This window comes from Meriones unguiculatus, chromosome 6, assembly GCF_030254825.1.
Source record: "Meriones unguiculatus strain TT.TT164.6M chromosome 6, Bangor_MerUng_6.1, whole genome shotgun sequence".
Classification (NCBI taxonomy): Eukaryota; Metazoa; Chordata; class Mammalia; order Rodentia; family Muridae; genus Meriones; species Meriones unguiculatus.
The window spans coordinates 30,447-46,180 of record NC_083354.1 but is presented as its reverse complement, the minus strand read 5'-3'; the positions used below and the strand labels follow the sequence as shown (position 1 = coordinate 46,180).

Sequence of the window (15,734 nt, the reverse complement as noted above, 5' to 3'; positions counted from 1 at the left end):
GTTTAGCTCACTGGGATAGTTAGTATTTTGTAAGGGAGGTCTCAAAGGGACCGGCATCCACCATTTTCAGCCTGTGGTAATGGACCTGTATGGGTTTTGCCTTGATGGCATCAATCTGCTGCTTAAGGAAAGCCATGAGGTTATTAAACAGTATTGGACCGAAGGAAATCAAAAGAAACAAGCCTATCGGGGTCCTAAAATGGAGGGAAAGAGGGTACTAAGCCAAGGAGAATTTCTAAACCCCTGCTCTTGTTCCCTCAGATGTTTTCTTTGCTCCAAGCCTTTCCTGACCTTTTTTTATGGAATCCTTTACTACTCCTGAATGATCTACATAGAAACAGCATTAATCTTTTAGGGCAGCCCAGAGCCCTTCTTGCTGAGCAAATAAGAGGTCTAGTCCTCTTCTGTTTTGTAACACTACTTTTGAAAGAGGTTAAAGATTTTTGTAAGTGGGAGATAGCAGTTTCCATTCTTTTAATATCTTGGTCAATTGGCAATCTCAGCTGATCATAATATCTATCCTACAAAACTAAAGAAGAAAGTTCTGTTCCCGCTCCAGCTAGGTCCAAGTCCAAGAAAACAACCACTGCAACTGCAGTAACTGGTTCTCTTTTAGGGCGTAGCAAAGCTTGATCCTGCTTTGGGTCCCAAAGATGAGAAAACTGATCAGAGGAAGAATATGTTAATCTTGGCACTAATTGTACCAAAACACAGTAAGAATCATAAAACAAATGCACAGAAACGGAGGGGTTGAGGCCATCAGAATAAGCCTACCAAGTATTGTTTGGAGGAATTACATGTTGTCCTGCTCCTGAGGCATTTATACTCTTAAAGGTTTCATTACAGACATGTTTCTGTGAAGCAGGAACTTTACCAATACATGTTCCCTGTCCTTGGTTAGACTGTAGGGTTAGGTGAACTTGAGTGGTCTGCAGCCATCTACATGGGCTATGATCTAATGAAATAGAAAAACTACCTAAAACAGAAATTTCTTCATAGTAGGGAGGTTTTGCATTATAGCAAAGCCAACAGGAGTCTGCTAAATCAGGTCTAGATTCACTAAGGGTAAGAAAAGCATGGTAAACAAGTTCTAAAAGAGAATCCTCACTAGACTGATCTGATATGGGAGCTACTATAGGAACAGGTATTAAACCTGGAGAAAGCATGCCCCGTGGTAGGGTGGTAGGCTCTGGTAGAGGTTTTAGAACTGGAGCCAGAACCGGATTTGGTCCTATTCCTACTGTTTTATCTGTAGGTAACTGACTGAGTAACCTTGTAGTAAAAACAGTAGCAGGGTGTTTGCTGAGTTTTTTTTTTTTTTTTAATTCTAATTCCCTAGGATAGTCCTGTGTCCCAGTTTTTTCTTTTTTCCTGACTTCGTGAATAAAATATTTAAGGTAGGTGTGCCCCTAAAACAACTATAAGCATGTATCTCACCATTTTCAAGATCTTTTATGTTTACTTTTATGGAGTCTGTAAATCTGGGAAGTCTCCACCATACACAGCTTGTGATCTCAGATCCCCACTTGGCACAACAAGTATCTCCTGGTTCTCCACATCCTCTTTTTCTTATTCTCAGCCGGACAGACATAGAAGTAACCCCAACTGTTTTCCCTATAGCCACAATTTGAAAATAACTTGGAGGATGGAATTAGTGTATCAGGAAACCAGGTCCCCTTATGTGCAATTTTAGAGACACTAAAGACATCTTCTCCTTCTGGCCCCAAAATTAACCAAGTAAGATTAAGTGGCACGTGTGGATTTGAGTGTTGATCTTCCATCCCCATCCTAGTGCAGCCACGATCAATGTCATCCAGGCGATAATCCAATTCACTTTTCTTTTTCAGTAAGACAAGAGAAAGAGTCATTCTCAGGCATTTACTGGATATATTGTTGTTATCTATTTGCTTTATAAGTCTTTTAGGTAACCATCGTGCTGCATCCATTTGTCTGGAATTAACACAAATTGCACCGCTACCCCATATTAGGACTGGGTCTAGGCCATGCCATTTATTATCCAAAGGATCCTTCCAGAGAACAGTAGCATATTGAGTTTTTGTATTTTCATGCCAGAATCATTCAGCTGCTGAATGACCATCTTTGTCCAAATTTTAAAAATTTAAAATAAAGAGACAATGTGATAAAAGATTTTTTGGTGATCCCCTTTCATTGGGTACCATTCCCCCTTTTTAACTTTTTCAAGAGTATTTTTAATAGATAAATGAACCTGTTATACCATGCCCTGTCCTTGTGGGTTATATGGAATTCCAGTGGTATGTTTAATATTAAGCTTAATACAAAATTGTTGAAAAGTTTTTCCAGTATAACCAGGGCCATTGTTAGCTTTAATTTGTTGAGGGAATCCCAACACTGCAAATGCTGAAAGTAAATGGGCAATGACATGTTTACTGTTTCCCCAGATTGTAGGGTGGCAAAAATAAATCCACTGATGGTATCAATATTAGCATGAACATATTTTCAATTACGAAATTTATTTATATGTGTAACATCCATCTGCCAAACAGCGTTTGGTATTAGTCCTCTAGGATTTACTCCTAGGTGAGGTGTGCACAAAAATGTCACACAGGAATGGCATTGTTTAACAATTTGTCTGGATTGTTTTTTTGTTTTGTTTTTTTTTTTTGAAATTTTAAACATTAATCGTAAAGTATGAGCATTAAGATGATGAATTTTATGAGCTTCAATAGCCTGTGAAAGATTGTCCTTTGTATGTTGCATATTAAAGCCAATAATTCTAGTTGTCAAATCAGGTTTAAAATTATCTTTTGCTAATGGGCCAGGTAGTCCTGAATGACCTTGAATATGAACAATATAGAGAGGCTGAGAACGCTTTTGAATTAAAGACTGACATTGTAGGAATAATTTTGCTGTATCAGAGCATGTTTTATTTGTGTTGAAGTTTTTAGAATGGGAATCAAATTGGCCAAATAGGCATTATTTGTATAAATATTTAAAGCTTTATTGGGAAAGGCTGAACATACAGCAATAATGGCTTGCACCTCTACAAGCTGAGTTGGTTTTAATGAGGTTTGAAAATTTCTAGTTTTTTTTATTAAAAACATATAATGCTCAGGATGATCCTTTCCAGGTCCCACCATTTACCTGCAAATTTCATGATTTATTTTTCATTGCTGAGTAATACTCCATTGTATAGATGTACCATAGTTTCTGCATCCATTCTTCAGTTGAGGGGCATCTGGGCTGTTTCCAGCTTCTGGCTATTACAAATAAAGCTGCTACAAACATGGTTGAGCAAATTTCCTTTTTGTGTATTTGAGGCTCTTTTGGGTATATGCCTAGGAGTGGTATGGCTGGATCTTGAGGAAGCACTATTCCTAGAACCCTGACAATGCAGCCACTTCTGATGAGAAGTGATAGACTAAGATCAGAAAGAAGGATAGAAGGACCTATCAGTGGACTTGGGGAGGGGCATGCATGCAGAAAGGGGGGGAGGGTGGGACCAGGAGGGGAGGAGGGAGGGGCTTATGGGGGGATACAAAATGAATAAAGTGTAATTAATAAAAGTTAAAAAAAAGAAAAAAAACATATGTCACTTGACAATTAGATCCATCTGTAAATATAATAAGTGTGTTTGCAAGAGGTTGTAAGGAAGTCTTTCAGGGAAACACAAAAGCATGCAAGTTATAACATTGAATTAATTTATCTGGTGGATAATGATCATCAATTTCTTCTGGAATTGAGGCACAAGCGATTGGCCAACAATCTGTATTTTGAAATAACCAATCTACCTGTGCTTTAGAATAGGGCTGAATAATTATATTAGGTTCTATGCCAAAATATTTTTGTTATTATTTTTTTAATAAAATAATATCTGCAATTGCATTATTACCTTACTAGGGGAAGAAGGAAGGTGCACCCACATAATTGGTGCTCCTTGCCAGAATGCTGTATTTGGTGTTACAGTGGTGTTGAATATGATAGACATTAGAGGTTTGGAATAATCAACACAAGTAATGAATTGTGAAGCAATAGCATTTTTAACCTTTTTTTTTCAATGCAGTTTATTCAGGAACCTTGAACAATCATCTGACCCTGGGGAAAGCCAGCCCACAGCTTAAATAGCCTCTGGGTAGCCAACCTCAGCATGCCACGTGGGCAATGCAGATAGGTCCACATACATGGAAGCAAGCCAGATCCTCAGCCTTAGCCAAATGGGGAGTTGTTCGTGACAGAGAGCACTCACCATCGGGAAGGTGGAAGGCGGAAACCAGCTCCATCTTTCAGGCGCGGCATTACGCAGCTCTCTACAGTTCCCCCTTTTTGTTTTAGAGGCATCAGGCAAGAGTAGAGGTCTGATCTCTGATATTAGAAATAAACTGGGACGTTGTACGGATGTTCATTTAGGTGTCATCCACCCAAAGAACATCAGACCCGGCTGATACCTTTTTTTCAGAGGCGGGACCTGGGGCATCAACCTGCATGAAATCAGACATGCTCTTCTCTGGGTTCAAAGCGGCTGACCCTGAGTGCAGTGCTTTAAGGGCTAAGAGTCCCTCTGCAGTGAGAGCTCTAGGAGACTTGGGATCATTATCTCCTTTTAGAATGTCAAATAATGGTTTTAATTTACCTGTGGTTAGTTTTAAATAAGGTCATAACCAATTAATATTACCTAGAATTTTTTGAAAATCATCGAGTGCCTTTAAATTCATTTTAAAAGTTTCCTTTTTATTTATAAGTTTTGGTCCATTAATTTGAAATCCCAAATATGTATAAGGATCTTGAAGCTGAACTTTTTTTAAGTGCAATTTGCAATCCTGAGTTTTTTAGAGCTATTTTTAAATCTGAAAAACATTTTAAAACTGTATTTTGTTTATTTTTTGCTAAGAGAATGTCATCCATATAACGAACAATATAGATTTCCCTCCATGTTTTTCTGAAGAGGTGGCAAAACCTGTTCTTGAGCATCAGTTTTGGATTTACACTCAGTAGCCCAATGTTTTTCTCTATGGCATCTTGGACACAGTTTAGCAGCAGGATTTTTGGCTTCTGCCTGTTTCTTATTTTTATAATCTTTGGCAAAGTGTCCAATTTCACCATAATTACAGCATTTTTTAAAGTTTTGTTAAGTTAAAAATTGTTTAACAGTATATCCTTGTAGGGCGGCCACCATAGCTAGGCCTTGTTGATAGGCAGCCCCGATATTAGAGTATAATCTAATATATCCTGATAAATCTGTCATTTTTATAAGGCAAAATTGCTGCTTGGCAGGCTGTATGAGCATTTTTAAAAGCCAATTGCTGCACAAAAGGAAGTCCACTCTGAGTGAATATCTTTTTTGTATTACATTAAAATTAGCATTATTATTACTACATATTTCTTAGATGTATGTTTTAGAACCAAATTTAAGGTAAATCTATATAGGCAAACTTTATAGTTACCCATCCTAGGCTTATCCTTAAAACTTAAACAAAAAGACTAGGTAAGGCTTAATCTTATCATATTGCATTAAAACTTAACAGAAAAAAAATTAAAGGACAAAAGTTTTATTTAACATTAAACAAAGAACTAAACTTAGCTTATAGCCCTTAGCAAAAATGGGCTATTCTGGCCATACCAAATCTATAAGTCAGAAAGAAACAGCATTAAATCATTTATTTAGGCACTGGCAGCCAGGCATATATTTCATACAATGTTTAACAATGATCTGAATATAACCCTGCATAACCCTGTGTTAACATGGAACTGTAGTCCTTTTTTTCCTTTAAAAGAGCATAATCAAACATTTTGCATTAAAAAATCTCTAGCCATTTAAATGAAAAACAACATATTTTACAGATTTTTTTTTTGTAATCATAAATGCCCTCTGGCTTTTTATATATACACTGACCTTTTATAACCTTTTATATACCTTTAGGTTTTTAGATTTGTTCTTCTGGTTTAAGTCCACAGAGAAACATACACACAAGAAACAGAAATCAGACATTGTCACTGTCAGAGTAACCAAAATACCCAAATACCGGGACTTGACCAGTCCTTCCCAGACACAGGTCCCACAGATGCCAGAAAAAGTGGACCTCCTCATGGGTTCCCCCCACACACAGATTCCATAAACAGCAGAGCCCCCATGGCCCTCTCCTGGCTCCCTCCCCAGGAATTGGAGTATCCTCCAGATTCTCTCCACAAGATTGAAAACTCTCTGAGCATCCCCAGACCTCGCTAGCTGACCGAGACCAGAAACCAGAAACCAGAAACCAGAAACCAGAACAGCCAGCCTGCAGACAAAAGCAACGACACAGACAAATGCCAAAACAACAGCGGTACCTTCTCCTAAATAATTTTATGCTCTTAAATTGCATAAATCACCTTGATCTCCCACATGAACCTTAGAAGTACTTTTTTTCTGCCTGTTTGGCTGCTCTGATTTTCCCAAGTAACTCTTTTAACTTGTGAGATTAATTTTGTTCATTTTAACCTTTACTCGCCGCGTTTTTAAAGCGTCTTTTAACCCTTCTACAAAGGTCTCATGCTTATTCATTTGTTGTCCCATAATCGCTGATCACTTACTGTGAGGCAGGCTCCCCCAGAGTTGTCCTTTTTTCTCATCTATTTCTGGCCAGCTTCTCTATCAGCGTTCTTCACTGAATCCCTTGTACTCAAGTCCCACGTCCGGGTACCACTTGACCTTGCCTGCAGGTCAGTCGAATGAGACCCTAAGACAGGGGGTTAGAATGGGATGGGACAAGATTTGCGAAGAATGGAGACAAGACAGAATTCTGATCAAGTCTCCGTTTATTGTTCTTTAGGTTACAGCTTATAAAAAGTAAGAATGGGCAATTCGGGGGGAGGAACTAGTTTCAGTGAAAATCACAAAGCAGGATATTCTCAAGGAAATTCTAAAAGCAGGAGAAAAGTTCTCAAGCAAGCGAGAGGAAAGTTCTCATGTGGATACCTGCTAAATCTAATCAGTTGAGCACACATCTAAAAAACAAAAAACACCTGTGGTCCAGGGGTGAAAAATCACCATGTCATGCTAAGTACACTGTGCTTCATGGATTCCAAGCAGGCTAGAATCAAGCACCATTTTATAGCTCCAAACATCCTACCCCATGCCAACCTTCCCCAGCACAACAAGTAACATCAGGACTGTGCATGTCTTCATTCCTCAAGCCAGGGAAGGCAGCCCTGCCAAGAGGAAGTGATCCAAAAGCAGAAAATGGAGTCCATGTTAGAAACAGCCCCCACTCCACTTGCAGTCACCCCATATGAAGACCAAGTATTCCATCTGCTACATGTGTGCAGGGGGCCTAGGTCCACATAGTTGATGCTTGCTCCTTTGTTAATGTTTCAGTCTCTGAAAGCCCCCATGGGTCTGGGATAGTTGTCTCTGTTGGTCAATTTGTGAGGTTCCTGTCCCTTTCAGGTCCTTCCATCTTTCCCCCAACTCTTCCACAGGAACCTCAGAGCTCTGCCCCGTGCTTAGCTACAAGTCCCAGCTTCTGTCTGGATCCACTGCTGACTGGAGCCTCCCCGAGGACAGTCGACTTAGACTCCTATGTGTAAGCAGAGCAGAGCATCACTATTAGTGTCAAGGCTGGCTCTCTATCCTTGGGTAGATCTCAGGTTGGGCCAATTACTGGGTGGACTTTCCCTTAACCTCTGTTTCCTCTTTATCCCTGCACTTCCTGTAGACAAGGTAATTTTTGGATCCCAGGTTTTGTTGGTGGGTTGATGTTCCCCTCTTTCCACTAGTCCTGCCTGACTAGGAGGTGATCACTTCAGTCCTTATGTCCCCCTCCACCTCTGCTGTCTATTCTAGTTCTCCTCTGAGTGACATTCTGGCACCCTCCCTTGTCCCCCTTGTTTCTTAGCTTCTTTGGGTTTGTGGATTGTAGTATGGTTATCCTCTACGATAGGTCTAATATATACTTACAAATGAGTACATACCATGTGGGTCTTTCTCTGAAGGCATTACCTCACTTAGGATGATCTTTTCTAGTTCCATCCATTTGCCTGCAAAATTCATGATTTCACAACAGAGGAATCTCGAATGGCTGAGAAGCACTGAAAGAAATGCTTATTGTCTTTAGCCCTCACAGAAAGGCAAATCAAAACTACTCTCAGATTCCATCTCACACCAGTCAGAATGGCTAAGATCAAAAACTCCAGTGACAACTCATGGTGGCAAGCATGTAGAAAGGGGGAAAATTACTCCACTGCTGGTGGGAGTGCAAACTTGGGCAGCTTCTCTGGAACTGAACTTGGAACTTTCTCAGAAAATAGAGAATAGTTCTATCTCAAGGCCCAGCTGTACCACTCCTGGGCATATAACCCATGAGATGCTCCACCATACAACAAGGATATTTGATCAACTATGTTCATAGCAGATTTATTCATAAGAGCCAGCAACTGGAAACAACCTAGATGTCCCACAACCAATGAATGGATACAGTAAGTGTGGTACATTTACACAATGGAATACTACTTAGCTCTTAAAAACAAAGAAATCTGGTATTTTCAAAGTCAGGTCTGAAAATCTGCTCTGAGGTAACTTTGAAAAATATGATTCTTTCCCTCTTATCCTTGTCCCAAACCCCAGGCAATTAAGCCTTAACCTTAGTTGAGCAGAGTAGTGGATGCCATTTAGAATCTACCTTCCAGAATTCTAGGGCAAATGAGTAAATGATTTGGTTCTTTTAACCAAAATGTTGGGCTGTTAACTAAACCCTGGGCAGAGTAACCTGAGCCTCTTCTTGGTGAGCTGAGGATTAGAGAAGGCAGGTATGGGGTGCAGTCTTCCTGAAGTGGAGGTTGATGAGTTTCCTCTCTTAATACCAATATTTTTAACTGCATCAATTATTTTCTTAATATCCAATTCTTATACGTTAGTTATTATTTCTACAGTTTGCTATGTCCTAATAAAGGTTTCCTTTGACAAACAGAAGCTTTTTGGTTTCATGCAATCCTTTCCTGTTCCAATGAGATCAAGGCTATGGTTCACCTCTTCTATCTATTAAAGGTATCTTTGATTCATTTCTATTGGGTTCTGTACAGGATAATAAATATGGTTATATTTTTGCCTTTTACATACAGCCATCCAATTTAACCAGCAAAATTTATTTAAGATGCTCTCTTCTATTTTGTATGTAATTTTTGGCCTTTTTACACTTAAAAATTATTACATGTTCATAAGTGTATGAATTCATATGTGAAGATTCACTTTGGCTGTTGATAAGTGTGTCCAATTATATGATAATGCCAAAGTGTTTTTAGTTCTACTACTCTGAAGTACAATTTGAAAACAGGGATAGTGGTATCTCCAGAAGTTCCTTATAATACCTGGGTTATTTAATCTTTCTTTATTTTTTTATATTTCCATATATATCTGAGGATCTGTACAAACAATGTCTATACAAACAATGTCCTGGTGGTGGATTTGCACATGTTTATTCCCAACATTTCAAAGGCAGAGACAGATTCCTCTTTGTCTGATGCAAGACTAGACTCCATAGTTAGTTCCAGGACAGCTAACACTATATTAAAAACACCCTGTCTCAAAACCCAAAATATCGTGTGTCAAGTTAAAACAAAATTAGCCAGCAAATACACATCTGTGCTTGAAACTATTAAAATAGAATCCCACATCTAAATAATATTTTTAAAATGCTAAATCCAACTGAGGGTCCCAAGCATTCTTAATAAGGGCTGTAATTCTGAACTTGAATATCACTGCTAATTGATAATTCTGGACTGTTTGTTAATTAACAAACAGTGAAACAAGGGAAACCTACTTAGAAAAGGTGATGACCACAAATGAAAAGGAAACATAGTCAGCCATATTTAATAGTATTTTATTGTATAATTACAAAAGAGAGAGAGAGAACTATAGAGAAGGAAATACTTAAACAACACTAAAGTACTGGATTACAGCTTCCTATGAACATGTGCAGCCAAAGGAGAAGAAAGGCCTGACAGGGTAATTGAAGATGCCAGGAGGGTAACTGTATATGAGAGAACTCTTGGCGACATCCAGGAAATTGACATATCCACCGTCACAATCAAGGAGCACACCAACCCGGCCCACTGGCTTCTCTATAAAGTGTTGAGATTCTGGGCAGGTGGTGAGGAGACTGTACTGGTTACCCTGCTTTGCACACAAAAGGAGAAATACACGCTCAAGTTCATTCTGTTGAAGGTCATCCTGAAAGACTCCTAGGGCCCATTCAAAAGACTTTGTTAAATTCAGCTCCCAGTAATATTTCCCAGTGGTGAAGCTTTGTGATCCCCTGGCAGCAAAATAGTGTTGAGATGATTTCACAGATGTCTCCTCTTGGTGAGGCCTACAGTTGAATCTTCTCACAGCATCAAATAGGGTCATCCTGTCAGGGGGTAAGATTGCTTTTCCAAATGAAATGTACACTGTGGAAAGAGGCAACATTTTAATTAAAATGAATATTTTAATTTCTCAGGTCAGAGAGGTGCCTGAATTTTAAAAGAGAATTATAAAAGAGAAGGCTAAGCCTAGAGGGTTAAATGTGGCTCAAACACTTCAAAGTCAAGAAATTCCACAAGCAACAGAATGGGATCCTGATGAAAAAAAGAGGAGGGAGCTTCATCCAACTTCTGTCAGGTGAATTTTAATTACACCTGGCAAAAGGAAGATGCATGCATTGCTTCAAGGTCTGGAGTGAAGGCTGTCATCATGGTCCTCCATAAAACCAATTTGTAAGAGAGGGGCAATGATAATCATATCTTTATTTGCATGGAAGCACTCATGTTTATACTCAAGGACAAGCTAAATATGCATTAAAAGAGGTTTGCTGGTTGTTACTGTCTACCTTTATCCCCTGGCATCTCTGATACTCTTTCCCTGTGAGGGTATAATTCACATTTATATCTAATAGGGAAATTTAGACACTGTCTCATATCCTACAATTTTGTTTTATTTTTATTGCTCATGATATACACCCTGTGTACATAGTTATTTTATGTTTATTTATTTAATTCTGTTTGACACAGTCTTGGTATATATTTTTGACTGACCTGGAACTCACTTTATCGACCACACTAGCCTCAAACTCACCAGTAATCCTCATGTCTCAACATTATATTGTTAAGATTACAAGTATATAACGCTATATTTTGTGCATTTTTAAGCAAAGAAGTGCATGTACTTTATAAATTCAACTGCTAAAATGTTTAAGGAGAGACAATCAAATATCTTCATCATTGGGTTTATTTAACATGAATTAGATTATATTGAATTAATTTATCATTCCTTATGTCACAAGAAAAAACTGATACTATATTTTCATCCTGGATCACATACAACAATATATTCATGTTCATCTATATTTTTAAATGACCATGTGAATAAACATGATTAGAAATGAGACTTACATTGACATATCTTTCAGTGGAGATTAAAAAAAGACAGGTTTGTTAGGGTTATCTCATTGTTGAAGGACACCTCCAGTCATTTCAGCAGTGCTGACACTCACCTTGGAAGTACTTGGACCTCTCAATCAGTCCAGTGATGGGCAGGGCACTGAGCTCTGGTTTCATAGGCTGGGGCATGCAGAGCTGCACTGACTCACTCCTGCAAGGAGAAGAAGACCTTGGTCTGCCTGGTGCTAAAGACACCATCACAGTGATTAGGAGAAATGCTCACTCCAAGTTCAGACAGTGACTCAGGAGTTAAATCCCTTCCTACACAAGCTTGACAACTTGATTTCAATCCCTGGAACCCATGGTGGAAGGAAAGGACTGACTCCTGAAAATTGTCCTCTGACCTCCACACTTGGACAATGGCACACATGCATGTGTGCACACACATAAAGAAAGCAAATCAAATTCGTACAAGTGAACAGTTGACTGAAAATCTTTCACACAAGCATTTTCGGATATCATAGTGACCCTAAGATCAGGAGACAAAGCAGTTTCCTCCTAGATACTTTTTGGAGACCTTCCTGTTACCAATTTGTTTGTCCATGTGTTCTGCTATTTCTACTACCAGAAAATGCTGCTGATGGGCCTCAAGATTTATGATTTCAAAAGTAGATATTTTATCACCAAGCCCTCTTGCATACACTGCTTTACTGTTATGTAGTAAGTAAAGATATTTTCTGGTAAAGAATAGGTGTCATATACATGAAACCAATCTCAAACTTCATACACAAGCAATTGTGTATTATTCATATCTAAAGGATATTTTTAGTTTGCTAAGGCAGCTTGGTCAATTTTATAGCCTAGTTCAAGGATCCTGGCTTGCACTGATGATTGTACTCACCTTCTGAACATGTCTTCCAAATCCTGCAAAGACAACAAGAATAGTTAAGATTTCTGAAGAAATGGCTTACAATGTTTTTGTATGAAGTTCATATAAATGTTAGTCATCATCACACTTATTGACCTTTCAAATTTATTTTCATGTCTTAAGATAATACCAAACAAACAAATGAGCAGAAAAGAATTCTCAATGAAATCAGACAGTGAGCGCAATATTGGAGAAGAACATGCATAGGGATTGTACATTGTTTTACAACCCACAGTGCTCTGCAAGTGGGACTTTCCTTGAGCCTGTCCACAAAGCACAGGCATGATTTTACTAAGAATACTTTCAAACTGCAAAGTCACCCCTGAATGATATCTCATGCCTGTAATTCCAAAATTTGGGGTTTTTAGACCTCAGGATTACTATGAGTTTCAGGCCATCATTTACCACCAAAGAAGTCCATGCATCAAAGCTTCATCTTCCAAAGAACACACAAAAATACATCTTGTAAAGAGAAGACATTAGCTATAAATTTCTTTAAAACTGTACATAATTTTCAAGTAGAGGCAAAAAAGAATAAATGTTTGCTAACAGGAATAACTGAATTTGGGATTTTAGAGAAACAAGCTACAAAAGCAAAAGATGAGGAGATATTCAATGGGGAATTCACTGACACAGGGTCAAAAGCTTGCTCTTTTAAGGTATGACAGAACATAGTGTCTCCAGATTATCCCTAATATCCGCTGACAATAAGTGCATGGATTGTGGACAGCTATCTTAGATGTAACAGTCCCAGTATGGGCCTCAGATAACAAAGCCCTTCCATGCACTCCTCCATGCTCACCTGGAGCAGCACCACATATGGCTGCTGGGACATTGTCATCAGCTCCCGATACATTTCTATTAGTTGACTCCTCTTTTGGACCATCAAGGCTTCACTTTTCCTCAGTTTCTCTAACCTAGTCTGGCCTTCATTTTCCATATACTCTATATGCTGCTTTTCTTCTTCATAATGGATTGGATGTAGTTTCCTATATTCTTTCCTGATCATTTCTTTCCGAAGAGTCACATAGTCCTGAAGGAAAAGCCCAGAATATTTTATCATCTCAACTGATTCCATCTAAGCTTAAATTTGACTGGTCGATCCTGTCCCCACTTTTACTGTTCCCACTTTTTAGAAATGGAAATTATTTTATTTCATTCAATTTTCTTTGTTAGTGGCACAATCAAACAAACCCATCGTTTTCTCTAAGTATTTTCATCAATTTAATGACATCTTGAGCCAATTGAAAAGATATTTTTGATAATTCATATGTTCACACAAACATAACATTCTGCACGTAGAAATTAAATATCATGATATAGCCATAAAGTCAAACACACTGTGCTGAACTGTCAGGAAGTCACTCATTAGACTCAACATTCTCTACCACAGCCTGTCCACGCTCTCTGAGTGCAGAGTTGTATACCACACTCAGAATTAGAGACCTGCAGAAAAGGTTTTCCTAGTATCAATGCCCATGCCTTATTCCCAGCTTGTGAAGTTTTCAAGAGAGCTGCCTCAACCTATTTTCAAGCTGATTTTCAGCATCAGTTTCATACCCACCGACCACTGAGTTGTCATTCTGTTCTCTGCCTTTAGATTCTCTTGATTTTCTTGGAGCTTCTCCCATAAAGATGCCATTTGATTTAGAAATCTCTCCTGTAAAACACAATGAGTGTCTACTTTGGGTAGTACTGATGGACCCTTAGGCAATGAACAGATTACTTTAGGGAGAGTAGAAGGATCACAGTGTACTTCATTTTTCTTTTATTGACAATGAATTTTAGATTTTAGGGAATAGAAATAAAAAATACAACATAACCCTTTGTTAAGTGATTTATAAGCCTCACTGGGTAACATCCATCTGGTTGGGATTCCCAGATCCTTCTCTCTAGTTAATTCCAATGTATTTTTTTTCTCTCATTTAGTCACCAGTCATGGACAGTTTAGAAAGATATGATCTTACGTGGTCACTTTCTAGTGACCTGGACATGAAGAAATATAAATTAGATATTATCTTTACACTTAGGGTTTTCTAAACAAATGTTTATATTTATAGTCACTCTCTCTCCATTACATGTTTAAAATTTGCCACCATTTAGAACAGAAAGGCTTCCTCATAATCAGGACAGGCATCTTTCTGTGCTCTGCTAAGCTCCCTCTCTCCAGCTGCCATGTTCTCTCAGAAACATCACTTACCATTTGCCCCTCAGCAGCTGCTTCAATGGGACAGTGTCTGTGACCCTTGTGTTCCTGAGAGTCAGAGCACAGTTGACAGAGAAGGACCCTGTTCTCCTCACAGAAGATCCTCTTTATCTCCTTGTGGGTCACACACTTGTTCTCCTCAGAGTTCAGGTACTTCATGAGAATGTTTTGTCTGGCAATGTGCACCAGCTTCTTCAGAACAACGTTGGTTCTGAAGTCCTGTTGGGATGGATGCCTACATGTGGGACAGTGGACAGGAACTTGCAGGTCTTCCCAGGAAAGGCAGAGGCAGGCCCGACAGAAGCTGTGTCCACAGCTTATGGTGATTGGGTCTGAAAGGCAGCCCAAGCAGATGGAGCAAGTGAGCTCTTCCTGGAAAGCCTGTGAGATGCCTGACTCCATTTTCCTGAGGAAAGAAACAGAATTACTATTATTGGGCACTAGAGAAGCAAGAAACTTCACAAAATCTGACTCAAATTGTGATTCAGTTCTGTCTGTGTCAAAACAGGATTCATTTTTTGTATGACCAAAAGGAAAATGAAGCATAGGTGTATAGTTGTTGATAATTCCTGGCACAATTTTCTCTATGGAAACACAGAGCATCTGATGACCTTCTGTCTTCCCATCTGCAATTCTTCTGGAGACTTCAGCCCAGATTGGTATGTTGATTCAAGGCCATAGCCATCTTTGATGTAGAGAAAAACAATGTGGTAGGAAAAATACACTGTACAGTGATCAAAGTCAATCAACTACACAGCTGGCCTTTCATTGCAGACGTACGTTAGTAGAACACCTTCTTCTTTTCTATTCAATAAAATAAACCCTACTTTACACCTATTCCATTAAATGCTTTTGTTTGATATCACATTAAGTTTCCTTTGTTCCACCACTTGCCAAGAATAATACTTTATGATGGCTCATAACTCAAGAGTATTGGCCATCATGCTGTGAAAGAAATGGTAGCAGGAGTTCAAAGCAGCTGGTCTCCTGGCATCCAACATCACACAGTGGGAAGCAAGAAAAACTTATGTTCAGCTCCTCTTCTGCTTTTTCTTTAGTTTGAGACCATAACCCATGAAATGGTGCAATTATCTCAATAGAATTTATGGTGGAACTTTGCATCTGAAAAATCAAACCCAATAATCATTCACAGAATTGAGAAGTCATTTTCATACCAATCCTAATTAACACCAGTTGAATACTAGGAAAACCCTCTGTGGAAATTGTTTGCTT

At 38.7% G+C, this 15,734-nt stretch overlaps 1 protein-coding gene across 1 annotated transcript; it reads right to left on the bottom strand.

The window, feature by feature from the left end:
- Positions 1-9,913: 9,913 nt before the first annotated feature.
- LOC132654792 (tripartite motif-containing protein 43-like) lies at positions 9,914-14,903 on the bottom strand. Its single transcript, XM_060386088.1, has 6 exons — positions 14,496-14,903; positions 13,860-13,955; positions 13,098-13,328; positions 12,269-12,291; positions 11,481-11,578; positions 9,914-10,398 (listed from the first exon to the last, which is right to left on the bottom strand). The coding sequence occupies exons 1-6, from the start codon at positions 14,901-14,903 to the stop codon at positions 9,914-9,916; spliced, it is 1,341 nt and encodes a 446-aa protein (XP_060242071.1).
- Between the last annotated feature and the right edge of the window lie 831 nt (positions 14,904-15,734).

What these genes read in the sequence shown, in the direction of transcription:
- LOC132654792 (XM_060386088.1), bottom strand. Translation starts at nt 14,903, where the DNA reads ATGGAGTCAGGCATCTCACAGGCTTTCCAGGAAGAGCTCACTTGCTCC. An exon ending in CATATGTGGTGCTGCTCCAG is followed by an intron (nt 12,292 to 13,097) that starts GTGAGCATGGAG and finishes TTGTCTTTGCAG; the next exon opens with GATTTGGAAGACATGTTCAG. An exon ending in GAGGTCCAAGTACTTCCAAG is followed by an intron (nt 10,399 to 11,480) that starts GTGAGTGTCAGC and finishes CTCTTTCCACAG; the next exon opens with TGTACATTTCATTTGGAAAA.